The 14435-nt window shown below is 31.3% G+C and overlaps 1 protein-coding gene and 1 long non-coding RNA gene across 4 annotated transcripts in view; one reads left to right on the top strand and one right to left on the bottom strand.

The window, feature by feature from the left end:
• Positions 1 to 14435, top strand: part of KIF18A (kinesin family member 18A) — an 82091-nt gene that overhangs the window by 7992 nt on the left and 59664 nt on the right. For all 3 annotated transcript variants that reach the window (XM_011362563.2, XM_011362564.2, XM_023532071.1), the window contains exons 3-9: positions 2082 to 2239; positions 5469 to 5573; positions 6030 to 6140; positions 7577 to 7774; positions 9671 to 9847; positions 11249 to 11323; positions 11530 to 11642. In XM_011362563.2, coding sequence (XP_011360865.1) covers positions 2082 to 2239; positions 5469 to 5573; positions 6030 to 6140; positions 7577 to 7774; positions 9671 to 9847; positions 11249 to 11323; positions 11530 to 11642 — 937 coding nt within the window. The remainder of the gene's footprint in view (positions 1 to 2081; positions 2240 to 5468; positions 5574 to 6029; positions 6141 to 7576; positions 7775 to 9670; positions 9848 to 11248; positions 11324 to 11529; positions 11643 to 14435) is intronic.
• LOC105293719 lies at positions 14 to 13834 on the bottom strand. Its single transcript, XR_896006.2, has 3 exons — positions 13824 to 13834; positions 13190 to 13193; positions 14 to 99 (listed from the first exon to the last, which is right to left on the bottom strand). It is a non-coding gene; the product is annotated as an uncharacterized LOC105293719 (long non-coding RNA).

A 14435-nucleotide genomic window follows, 5' to 3' on the forward strand; every position in this document is an offset into this window, starting at 1 on the left:
TTTCAGTTTTACGTTGGAAGAATATCTATTTGGCCCTTTGGTCTAAATGTAATCAATTTTAAGGTGCATGTTTGCTAAAAATTCTTTTAGTAGACTTGCCTTCAAATTTAGTCATCATATATAACATATTTCATTTGTGAAAATTTATCTTCCAGGGTCTAGCTATGGTCCCGATAGATAATCATCCTTTTAGTTCCTATGTTATTAAACCACATGCTTCTTGTAATTGATGTCATATTTCCCACAATTTTTGTATTCTTATGTCCACTGCTTAACTATACAACTATTATCCCTGTGAAGTAGTCAGAAATTTCTGAACAGTTGGCAGTTTCTTTATAACACCATATTTCTTTACAATACCTTGAAACAAAAATGTTAAAAGCCCATGTTAATTGAGTATCATATGCTATTTTAGCATATCTTCACCCCAAAAAGCATTTCTCATACTCTAAATGGACTTATAATTGCATTTCAAAACGGCCGTGTTGATTTCCAAGAAAGAGAGATATCCAAAAGGCCACTTAAACCACTGCTTATAAGGTACTTAACATTATTAATATATTACTTTTGGAATTACCACAATTTACGAGATTTTCTTTAAGATACTCCAAAACTATAACATGTTTCACTGTCACTGACTCGTTCAGTTTTATTACAGAAGACTTACCCTCTTGGTCGATCAAGATTAGAATGGGCTTATTGATTAAAATTGCCATGAATATCATTTTTAAGCAGATACTCTTCCTCATGCATGAAATGCCATATTGTATCTAGAGATTTAAAAAATTTTTCTTGACTTCAAATGAAAAAAATCTCCGGCAAGTTAATACTGAATATTTGTTTTTTTCTTAACTTTACTTTATATTCTTATCCAGATGTCTTAGGACTTCTTGATATACTACTGGCTCACACAAAATAGAACAAAATGAAGTATAACATCAGTTTAATTCATTCTACTGAAAAGTATTTTTGAGGTTCATTAACATTTAGCAGAGAGATTTAACATAAAAATATTTTCACCAGTAATAATATAAGGATTCTGCCTTAACTGAATATTTTATTGGATATTTGCCCTATGTAATCCAGAGCGGATTTTTTTTTTTTTTTTTTTGCATTTGAAACAACACATCACTTTTATGTTATACTGGATAGGATCTTGAAAATAAAGTAATTTGCCTAAAACAAGATTTTTTTGTTTTAAATTTGAAAAGGAATTTTTAAATGGCTTCTCTCTAGAATTCATTCACACAGCAAACTTATATTGAGTACCTGCTTTGTACCAGGTGGTTTACTAGGTGCAAGGGCTACATGGCCTCTGCCTTGTTTGGAACTCACACTTGGAAACATAATGTGATGCATGCTAGAATAGAAGGATGTACATCATATACTGAGGGCTCAAATGAGGGAGCAGACATTTCTGCCTAAGATAGGGAAGGCACAGGAAAGTGACATTTGTGCTGGATATTTAGAACGGGTAGAAGTTTCCCAGTTGGATTAAGTAGAGGGACTCTGCAGGACAAAAGCAAAGGAGTAGAAAAAGCAGGGCTTGCAGAGAACTTCAGATAATCTTGTGTACCTAGGCCACACAAGGAAAATAGGCTGGAGAGATAAGCAGGTGCCATGTCTTTGAATGCCTAGTAGTAATCCAAGGCAAGACATTTGAGCTTTCTCATGTAGGACAACGGGACAATTAAGATCTGACATATTCAGATTTCATTTTTCATAAAAAAGACTATAAATTCTAAGGGATGGTGTAAAGAAGATTGAAGCTAATAGAGAGACTGATAATTGATTACTTAATATTTGTAAGGTTACTGTACAGGAATGGGAACAAATGTTGGGGAGAGGTGAGGAAGACAGATGGTTGATGGTACCATTCATCAGAATAGAGAATTTAGGAGTAAGAGTAGATTTCTGCTAAAATTCCCAGATTTTAAGGATAAGACTATAAGTTAATTTTGGATCTGTTGGGTTTAAAGTTAGTGTTCAGGATATCCAGATGGAACTATCCACTAGACAGTAGATATAGTAATGGAATATGTCATAACAAAGAGCTTTGATCCCTTTTCATAAAAACCCAGTACTTGCATATGGTGCCACTGGAGCGGGGAAGACCCACACAATGCTAGGATCAGCTGATGAACCAGGAGTGATGTATCTAACCATGTTAGACCTTTACAAATCCATGGATGAGATTAAAGAAGAGAAAGTATGTAGTACCGCAGTTTCTTATCTAGAGGTAAGTGGGCAGTATCATTCTTTGGATTAATCAATAGTATTGAGAAATCTCTAAGAAGTTCCATTCTAATTTTATCATACAGAAATTTTTTTATGACTATATAATATTACTAAAATCTCTGGTCTTATCTGTTATGAATCTTAGTCTTTTTCTGTCAAGTATTTTATTCGTGTAATTTCTGACTTACAGAAAAGTAGCAAGATTAGTACAGAGAACTTTCAGATACCCTTCACTCAGATTCTTCATATATTGACATTTTACTGCCTTTGCTTTCTCTCTCTTTACGTGTGTATGTATGTATTTTTTCTAAACTGTTTAAATTACAAACTTCTAGAAACAGGAAATTTTCCTAAATAACCATTAAATAGTTACCAAATCAGGAAATTAACAATGATATAACACTAGTATTGAATCTGTAGACCTTAATGAGAGTTTACTAATTATTCTAATAATGCCCTTTATTGAAAACGAAAATCTAAGATCATTAATTGCATTATATATAGTAGTTATATCTCTTCAGTCTCCTTAATCTGAATTTCTTTTTTCTTTTTTTGTATTTGATGTCACTATCATAAAATTCTTAGTTTGGGTTTATTATGATTAGATTCGGGTTATGCACTGGCAGAAACATTACAGAAGTGATGATGAGTTCTTATGGCATCATACCAAGAGACTTATGTGGTTAATTGGTCCCATTACTGACTATGTTAACTTTGATCAATTTCATTATGCTGGTGTCTGCAAAGTATCTTCACTGTCAAGATACTACTTTAACTTTTATATTTAATAAGTACTTTGTAAGGAGAAAATGTAAATATCCTCTTACTCAAATTTTCATCTATTAGTATTAACATCCATTGATGATTCATTCTTGAATCAATTGTTATTATAGTAGATGATAGTGATTTTTAAATTTCATCAGTTTTCTACATTCATTCTTTCAACTGTAAGGAAGAACTTTCCCTTTCCTTTATAGTATTGGTGTGGACTCATGGATTCTTAACATTCAATAGATTATAATCCCTTTCTGTAATTATTTATTTGAATGTTCAAATTGTGCCCGATCTGGCCAATCGAGGCTCTTTCATGATGTCTCTTGGGTCCTTTTGACACACCCCATCATTCTTTGAGGTCTCCTACCTTCATGATAGCTAATACTCAACAAATCATAATTAACTAACTCTGAGTTCTGATAGTGTTTCAGAAACCAGTGCAAAAATATAAATTCCTCATTTTATTGCCTATTCATTTATGGTGTCAGAAAATTTCTAGTAGTCATAGCTTTCTTATTGATATCTTGTTAGGTTCCTACTGAGAGAGTGTCTTCTCTTTTCAAAAATTGATTAAGATTATGTATGTTGCTAAAAATTTTCTTGTCAGTCTATAGAACTTGGAAATAAAATAAGTGAAACTCATTTTCTATAGTTAAGTATTGAAAAGAATTGCTCTGAAGATAGTTAGGAAAAGAGCACAGCAATATTCATTATTTCTTCCTTAGATCTTTTCATAACTGGGAGAATTTTGAAGTTTTGTTATTTTTATATTTTTTTAATTGTTTTTCCTTTCTTTTAATCTTTCGTTTTATTATTGGCAATATCTAATCTAATGGTTTTCCACTAAGACTTTGCACCTGAAATGGCTATTGGAGCTTTTTAAAAATAGACATGCCTGGGCCTCACTCTGTGGACATTTTAATTTAATAGGTCTGGATTGTGGCCAAGGCATCTATGTTTTTTAAAAGCTCCCAGGTGATTCTGATGCATAGACCTGCTTGAGAGTGATTGTTCTAATTGTATATTTTGTATGATTTAAGTAGGTAAGGGGAAGCATTAGAAAAGCAACTGCTGTTTATCAGAAAAATAGGAACCAAAAATTATCTCTTGATATTATACTACTTTTAAGAGTTTATTTTATTTAAAAATGGTTATCAAGTCTGCCCAGAAAGCTCAGAAGGCTAAATGAATATTATCTCCACTACCTGCCACTCCAGTCTTTATCTCAGAACTGTTTGTCTCAATTGGTCATTTAAGTTTAATAGTAAAAGACTGGTTAATGATCACAATGCATCGTAAAACCTTCAGAAGGAAAGGAGAATGTTTTGTGGACCATTTGTTTTGTGTGTGTGTGTGTGTGTTTGTGTTAGTTATTAGTTTTTAAAATCAGTACTTTTTAACGGAAGCAACTTGACCAAAAATCTGTCACAGCATTTTGAGACATCATTAAAACAAAGTTTAATGAGAAAAAAAAAATAGTTATCATTCACTGTAGAAGATTTTACCAGCAATGAATTATCGCTATGGGCTATTTATTAGAACATGGAAATAACTTACATAAAATAATTCTTAAAGACTTCATTTTGTATTTTTTAAAAAATCTTATCAGTAACAGCTGTAGTTGTCATTTGGTTGGCAAGTAAAAAACTTAGAATTTTTAGTAATTTTATAAAATCAGGTCAGTAGTACTATTTTTATGTATTACTTACAGAAATTACTAAATACAGATATGTATTTAGTAAAATACAGATTACTGTAATACAGATATGTATTCGATGCCTTGCAGTAGAGTGAGGCTATCTGGGCTCCAATCCCTGCTCCGCTTTTACCTTCGTGACCATGGACAAATCACTTAACCTCTTAGGACATTAGTTCCCTCATCAGTTAAATGAGGGGAGGGGGTTCCATTATCATTAAAAATTACATGTTAAAATTAATGTAATTGAAGGATAAACGAAATAATGTCTATCCTTGAATATGGGTTTCTTTAATTTTGAGCTCTAAAATATAAAAAGTTTGGACTACTTGGAAACCATGGAATAATAAATATCTTCTCCAATAAAATCCATGCCACCTCCATCTAACTTACATTTCAGATCTTGTAGAATTTCTTAAGACCAGGTGTCTCATATATTTCCAGGAAATAGGAAAAAGCAATTCCAGCTACCTTATTTCTGTTTTACCGTAACCATCATGTTAGACATTATGGGGTGAAGGCGTAATGACTCCAACTTTAAATTTTTCAATTTTAAATTTAGATAACTTAACTCTTCTGTTTTCTCAGAGAGTAGAAAATTATGGCAGTGTGAGGTAAAAGAAATGAGATGAATGAAATGAGCACTGTTTGTCTTTAGCATAAAATTCTAATATAAACTTAAATTGGCAATGTGTGCATATGTGTGATATTATCACTGTTGTGTCAACATCAATGCGAAAGCACTTCTTTTTATTTTAAGGTATATAATGAACAGATTCGTGACCTGTTAGTAAATTCAGGGCCACTTGCTGTCCGGGAAGATGCCCAGAAAGGGGTGGTCGTTCAGGGGTTGACTTTACATCAGGTATGTTTATAAACTTCTTTTTTCCGTGTTCAAATAGTAAAATATGGTTATTTAACCATTTACTTATTTCCCATTGTGCTTGAGAAGGAAGAAAAATAATGAAATGCAAAGTTAAAATACTCAGGATATATCTTCTGTTTATTTTGTTTTCCCTGAAATAATTAAATGAGCTTTCCTTTTAAAAATATACCTGAACATTTAATATCATGTATTATTCTACTTAATGCATTTATATTTTATCTCCACAGAGAGACAAGATTTTCTCTTGTATTCCTCATATGATACCAAAGTACTAAGCAAATGATAATAGTCAATATTTAATGAGATTTAAATTATAGAAAGTACTTTCTTTTATTTTACCTTTAAAAGTCTTCTTGCTTGTTGAAAGTTTATTTAAAAATTTAAACACAGATGGCTAATTTGTGTATTTTTTTTTTTATACCTAATCTTCTCTAGCCCAAGTCCTCAGAGGAAATTCTACAGTTACTGGATAATGGAAACAAAAACAGGACACAGCATCCCACTGATATGAATGCTACATCTTCTCGTTCTCATGCTGTTTTCCAGGTAACAGGCCACTAGACTATCACTTTTAAAATTGAATTTAAAATAAATGAAGCTAAATTCACAAATAATAATTTTCACATACAAAAAAATTCACAAATAATAATTTTCACATACAAAAAAATCTCTTTATCTGTGGGCTTCTGTACTTCTCAGCTCTTCCTTTACTTTGCAGATTTGAGAAAATTATATCAAGAATATTTAGAATGGAGATGATGTAAATCAGAAATGTAAATTTTCTCCTATGTAAAGATATAAGGTAGAAGAGTAAATATGTTAGAAGGGATTTTTTTTAAGTTGGTGAAAATATTTAATATTTCTGAAACATAATCTTATATTTCAGAGCAAACTTTCTCTTTATAGATCTAGATTTACAGGAGCAATAAATAGGGAGATACTGATTCACTTTTTAAAAGATTTCCTCATTATGGCCATGTAAAGTAGTTGCATTCCTTAAGGAAGTAGGATTCAGTTGCTACAGTACTTTTTATGAATATAATTCTGAAAAGAGCTACAGAGTAGATTAGCTGTTATTTCTTCGAGTTTCTAATCCTGTTAAAATTCATATGATTATATAGCTTCATTCTGGATTATGCTATATAGAACTGATTTTTCAGAAAGATATTGTTATAGTTGAAAGAATTCACATCTGAGGCAGTCAAGTCATTTAGAAAGTCTGCAGCCCACAACATTTTATTAATCTTTTCTATTCTTAGCATTGACTCTTCATTTATCAGTAGTAGTCTTGAGAGAAATGTTTATCTGTGACAGTGAGACTTCCAAAATGTCTTAGACCCTGCTTTTTCAGAAAGTTTAATAAAAGGATTTTATAGTAGTAATAACTAAACTTCCCCATCTCTTTTAAGTTTGCCACCAAATTTATTTCAGTTAAACTACAAAGTAGCTTAAAATAGTTGAATAACTTATGCTTTACTCTAATAGGCCGTTGAATATGACAATTATCCTTTATTATACTATTTTTTACATATTTTATTTTCTTAATTATAATGACAAAACAATTTTGAGAAGTGGCGTAAATTTACCCTTCAATTTTGAGTCAACATTCAAATTCAGCTTTACTTTGAGAATAATCCCTGCAGACATGCAACGCATTCTGACCACTACCTTTAGTTTTCTCTTAGGAACATTCTTTCTAGAGGACCCGTGTACTACCACCTCTGATAATTCTATGTCCTCTTTCAAGGATTACCAGTACACAAAAGTTAGTTGTTTTGACCTTTAATGAGGCCAGAGTTATTTTCAGATTTTTCTCAACTCTGGTACTCTTGAATATCAGCCAGTCAGATTATACCTTGTCTGGTGTGTTTATAAAATGAAAATAATTTTGATTGTATGCTCTTTAAAAAATAAATTGTACATTTCTCTTTTAATTTTGTTAAATCGTGTCCTCATTTTCCCTATTCTGTAATTTCAAAAAGATTTATTTGCGACAACAAGAGAAAACAGCAAGTATTAATCAGAATGTCCGAATTGCCAAGATGTCACTCATTGACCTGGCAGGGTCTGAGAGAGCCAGTACTACCAGTGCTAAAGGGGCCCGTTTTATAGAAGGCACAAACATTAATCGATCACTTTTAGCTCTTGGAAATGTCATCAATGCCTTAGCAGATACAAAGGTAGGTACAATATATTTATTTACATATTTGAAATATTAAAGTGTATATAATTCCTAGAAAGATACTATTTGAGATAATTTGGTTTTAAAGGTCTATTGTAAATCAAATTTCAAGAGTATATCAGAGGAAAGACCTCAGAGAGCCTAGTGTATCAAATAAAGCTGTGGTTCTCTTTCTTTTATTTTAATTTCTAGTTTTATAACCAGGATTTGTTGAATGAAAAGTATCAGATATTAGATTGATAGGTAATATTTTAATGGTATGTTCTCCTCACATATTTTGAAATTGATTTTTTAAATTACTATTTAATAATCACTACATAGCAAGCATGATAATTTAATTGGCACGAAGACACAAAACACATTTTAGAAGAACTAAATCTGTTCTGGCTAGTATTTGATATACTGTAACATTGGGATAAATATTAAAGAGTGTTGATATTTCTCAGAGAGGTAGAGGGACTTAAGATATAAAATGTAATTACATGATCTAATAGGATAATGTTTACTAGATGCCTTTGGAGCATTTAAAATATTTTACACCTACTCTATGCCAAAAGGGCTTACTAGAATACAGCATGTTTGGCACTTTCTGTATTTCTAAAAAAATGACTTTTTTTAAGTTTAAATGTTATCATTTAATTTAAGTTCAAAGGAGGTACAAAAGCTTTAGGAAAATTAGTGTTAAACTCTTCAAAATGTTGCATTTTGATTTAGTATGAAGTATATTAAAATGATTTGGGAGTCTTTAAAATAGGCAAGTTACTGAAATCACACGAAGATTGCAAAAGCAAGATGACTTATATTCTAAGTTAAAATTTCAAACACGTAAGCAGAGGCAGCATGATATAGAGATTAATTTTCTAAACTTAAACTATAGCATTTTTTCCATATCTACTTAATTTTTAATAATTGACTCTTACATAGTCATTGATGAGTCAATGTTTAATGCATGTCTTAATGCATGCATGTAAAATCATTTCAAGCAGCACCAGCAGTGCACATTCCACACTGTTTGGGAAAGACTGCTCTGATGGGAAACATGATAATACTGGGAGCTGGAAGACCTAGGGCGACATTTCTAGCTCTGAATCACCAGCCATGTGACCTAAGGCAAGTCATTTCACTTTTCACTAAGCTTCATTTTCCTCTACTATAGTATGAAAAGACTTACATTGGATAGCATAAGGTGGCTTTCAGTTTAACATCGTAATGCTGTTTTTATATAGATGTCGTACTTCTTAGAAAGTTTGTTTCTTACTTGAAAGTCGAAACTATATCTTTTAAGTAAAAGAAAACCTAGGAAATTAATGTCTCTTAGAGCTTCAACTTTCAGATGAAGTATCTCTAAAATTGTAAAATTTATAAGTTATTTTGTTCCATTTTAGATGGTTGTTTAACAAGAGAAGCAGCTCTATGCCGTGCAGAATTCTTATTATTCTTCTAGTATAAGTGTACAAGGCATATATTACTTCTTTATTTTAATTTATTTTTTAAAAAACAAATGAATATTTTTTAAATAGACATTTTGTTTTTGAGTAGCTTTAGATACAGAAAAGTTTCTAAGATAATACAGAAAAATTTTGTTAAATATACCCCACTCTCGGTTTCCCCTGCTGTAAGTATTTCACATTAATAGAGTACACTTATCACAACTAAGAGACCAATATTGATTTTTTTATTAACTAAAGTTCATAGTCATTCAGATGGAGATATAATCTTTAAATGGGATATTTGTTTTATATATTCACTAAATAGTCTCATAAAATTCATTAATCATCATTTAGATTACTAATTATAAGTCTAGGCAAAGTTGGGCAGTGCTTAGATTCTTGAAGTGGTAGCAGGTCTGCATTTAAATGTGGAAAATGACATAATTCTTTTTTTGTTCTTTCAGAGAAAGAATCAGCATATTCCTTACAGAAATAGTAAGCTCACTCGCTTGTTAAAGGATTCTCTTGGAGGCAACTGTCAAACTATAATGATAGCTGCTGTTAGTCCTTCCTCTATGAGCTACGATGACACATATAACACTCTTAAGTATGCTAATCGTGCAAAGGATATTAAATCTTCTGTAAGTATGTTTACTCTGCCTTTGCTGTAAAGGTATTGGGTACATGCTATCTTTATAATTCCAACGAAATATTAATTTAGAGTTACATTTATACTAATGAGTTAAGAAGCAGGGTTAGAAATATTTTTAAGGTTAACTTTGATAATTAAACTGTTAAGCATCTTGATCACGTATATAATAGATATCATCATTTAGTCTTTTGAGAGCTAGGCTGCTTTTAGTGTCTTTCTAACCTTTTTCACGTCGTGGCACATGCTATTTTGATGGCACTCTGGAACTGGTCAAGGCTTTGACACATTCGTGGCAGCCAAGGATGACACTGCTTTAACTCAGCATCAACACTTTCTACCTGACAACCCTGCATATGTTAGCTAATTTCTTCAAGCCTCAGTTACTTCATCCTTAAAAGAGATATATATCTGCCTCAGTTTATAAATAGCCTTTTAAAAATAATTTATTTTATGATATTTATGTAATCAATCTCTACGTAGCTCCAGCAATATAATAATGATTGATTAGATCAGTATTTTTGCCAATAATTTGAGGTTTTGAAAATATGTAAGTCAAACATAATACATGTTTAAAGTCACAGAATCTCAGGGTTTGAAGAGACCTAGAGTTCAACTGGTGTGATGACTTCTCTTACCCCTCTAAATAGCATTACCAAACAATGCTATTCCCATTGTTTGAACATGAGCAGCTTATTGTCTTCCCTAGAGAAATGTCCATACGCTGTTTATATAATTAATTAGTAAAGGTTATACTATATGAGTATTCAAAGGTTTTTCACACACATTTTTCATGTAATCCTTAAACCAACCCATTGAGGAAGGAATTTTTAGCTCTACAGTTGAGGAATCAGAGGCTCAGTGTTTTAAGTACTAAATTCTAAGTCATTTAAATGAGAAGTGGATGAGAGCCTCGAAATCAAGTATTTGGACTTCTTAATGCTTAATGTTCTCTCCACTATTAGCTGCCAAAGGGCCCATACTATTATAAAAAGGATAAATTATAACTCATTAAAAACTAGTTGAATGTACAGATGGGTGGAACTTAACATTATCTCTGAATTTCTTAGAAAACAGAAAAAAGAAAGTGGGCAATTTTATTTATTATATTGCCAATGAATGGTTTTCAAGTTCTTAAAAGTACTTTTTCTCATATAGTAAGGCAATTTCTTTATCATTTCATTTACATTCTTAATGTGCTCAGCATATCTTGTTAAAGATTTTAAACATGAGCATAATTGATCAAGATTATCACATGATTGTATTTGCCACAAATCCTGAATTAATGGACTGAATTAATGAGGATATATGCCATTTTGCTTATATTTATATTATTTGATTGTGATTATTATCTTTCTCTTTATACGCAACCATAATTTCTATCTTTTAACAGTTGAAGAGCAATATTCTTCACCTTGACAATCACATAACTCAGTATGTTAAGATCTGTAATGAGCAGAAGGAAGAGGTATGTCTTTTTATGCTATTATGCTAAACTTCCTCAGTTCCTCATTTATGGGATTCTGTGAACTTAATTGTCTAAAAATTTGACATTTTTTTAATTACAGTTGAAATCTGGCTTGCTCAGTTATTTTTCATAGCTAAAATTTTACTGTGGTCATGTATAATAGAGACAATTTGTTTTATATTTTAACTAGTGTTTCTCTCTACTAGATTTTAATGTTAAAAGAAAAACTAAAAGCCTATGAAGAACAGAAAGCCTTTGCTGATGAAAATAACAAAGCAAAGTTAATGATTTCTAACCCTCAGGAAAAAGAAATTGAAAGGTAAAAATAATATTAAGATCTCATTTTGAGGATTTTATGGTTTCGAAATATTGTCAAGTGTTTTATCATTTGTTGTATAATGTCTTTATATATTCTCAACTGAATCCAGGAAGTCACGGATTGCTATTTATATAGTACATTTTGGAATCAGATCATTTAAATTGTGATTATATAGATAGTGAGGAGAACCAGGACTTCAGTATAAGATAAAGAAGGTAAAGCCAATTATGTCACTTATGAAATTAGTTTTTAGTAAAGGTTTTCTTATTTTACTGATCAGGCATCATAGTCCATTGGGGCTGCTATAACAAAATACCACAGACTGGGTGGCTTATAAACAACATCAAAAAAATATTTCTCACAGTTCTGTTCTGGAGACTGAAAGTCCAAGCCCAGAGTGCCAGCACGGTTGGTTGCCAGCCTTCTTTCAGGTTGTAGACTTCTCAAATCCTTATATGTCAAAAAGAGAGGGCCACCTCTCTGGAGCCTCTTTTATAAGGGCACTAACCCCACACAGAGGCTCTCCACTCTCATGTCCTGATCACCCCCCAAAGGTTCCCACCTCCTAATAACCTCACCTTTGGTGTTAGGTTTCAACATGAGTTTGAGGGGTCACAAACATTCAGATGATTACATCTGGCATTATCATTACTTATATAGTTCGTATAAATTTTATCTACCCTTTCTTGATTCTATATAACTCAATAATCCACTTAATGAATTGAAGGGGCCGATTATTTGAAAGAACATCCCTCAGTGATATAAACTAATATAGAATTTTGATCAGTTTGTACTAAGCTTCTCAGCAAGTAAATTTAAAAGAAAAAAAGCTGTTAATAATATAGTACTCACAAGTACTTTTCCCCTAAGCAATTAAGACAATTTTCTAAATTGTCCCAATGGGATACTAGTTCAAAGGCTTTGAATCTTGAGTAGTTCTAAGAAGACAGTAGGAATTCCTGGATCAAACATGTTTGGAAATTACTCCTTAAGAAATCTAAAAGATTTCTAAGGTACATCAGCATACTAAAGGCTCTGAGAGGTCCTGTAGTAAGGGAATCTATTCAACTGTGATTAAAGTTCAGTAAAGTTAAACTTATTTGACATTCCCGAATTTTCTGTTATCATAAGTGTGAGAAACTAACCACAACTCAAACTAGTGGTCGTTCACAATGTTTTGGAACTCTAGAGGTTGTAGAAGGTGTCTTAGTGTACACAAGGAAGACTAGTCAACAGTGACTTTCAACCTCGTTTCAGTACAACGCCTTTTTTAAATTGGATTTGTATATGGAATTTACATAAAATATCCTTGATTTCAAAACATATTTTTTCTGCCTCAATTGTTCCCAGATGCTTAGATAACTACTTTTAAGGATATTTTTGTAGATGGCTTTATAGTTTTTGATGATTTTTAGGTCCATATTAATTTCATCTGATTACTACAACAACCTTTTGAAATTTAAAGTGGGGCATCGTTTTCTCATTTATAGATAAAGGCAAAAGCTATAAATAATCTCTTTCAAATCTTAATCCTTTTGCTCCCATACTGTACTGTTTCACATATCATAAGTAATTAAACAGTTTATCAATGACAATGAATCAGTTTTTCATAAAGCTGACCTATCTATTGTCATAGTACAAGTGTTCCATCTGTACTGAAGATTTTCTAAAGCATTTAAATTATTTTCTGTCAGTCCCTCTAACAACCCATTATCAAAATTGTTATGTTGTAGTAGTCTTATGATGCTTTTTTGTTATATCCTACCACTTTTACAGTACCTTTTAAAAAATAACAAGTTAAAATGATTCCTCATTATTTAGTCTTATCAAAGAAAGCTTTTAACTGTGATATATTAGTGGTTTGGTTATTATTTTATTTATGAATGCAATGTGATGTTGGTCCTCATGCAGTAGTTATCTCCTTGTTGATGCAGATATCTTGAAAATTAAAGAAGTCACCAACTGCTCAGATTTAGAGTCATTGCTTACATGGAATTGCTCAACACTGCATAACCGGATCTGGTTACCAGTTAAAGCATTACAAATTGGTAGACTTTTAGAGTTGATTACTTCAAGCTGTTGAACTTTTCTTCTGGTAAATTGATTCAGGAGGGAGATGGCCTGAGCCATGAAATAAGCATTTATTTGATATTTTTCAGATTTTAACCTGCCTTAACCAACAATAAAAACTTTCGAGTTTTAAACCATGCAACATGTTAAACAATTACTTGTATTTATAAAGAAGGTAATGATACAATTATATACTCCATTGCCTTTGTCATTTTCCCTCACAAGTGTCTCCTGAAATATATGAAATAACTTTTATATTAATCATACTGTTATATATAACTTTTTTAATGTCATGAATTAGCAAAGTGTCTTTTAAAAAACTTAAATTTTAACATGTTTATGAAGTTTGAATAGATAAAGGGAAGAATATACACTATTTGCTGTCTACCAAATCTATTTGGAAAGAAAATATTCAAAAAGAAATCTTAAAAAGAAAATACAATTGTTCTTTATAGAGTTATTATAAAACTTCACTTGTGACTCTACCAAGGAAATTGTGTAGAACTTAACATTCTTCATATATCACCTAAAATTATTGGCAAAGATTTTTGTTTTCTAGTTACTTTAATGTTTTAAATTACTGCAAAATAGTTATTATTTGTCAATCCCTGAAGACACTGTTTTATAATGATAACATTTTTTAAGGAGCTCTCTAGAGGCCTTTGATACAAATTCTCTTCCTTCTGTACTAATCTCTAAACACCACTAATTGAAATAAATCTG

The sequence above is a fragment of the Pteropus vampyrus genome, unplaced genomic scaffold, assembly GCF_000151845.1.
Source record: "Pteropus vampyrus isolate Shadow unplaced genomic scaffold, Pvam_2.0 Scaffold76, whole genome shotgun sequence".
NCBI classification, from domain to species: domain Eukaryota; kingdom Metazoa; phylum Chordata; class Mammalia; order Chiroptera; family Pteropodidae; genus Pteropus; species Pteropus vampyrus.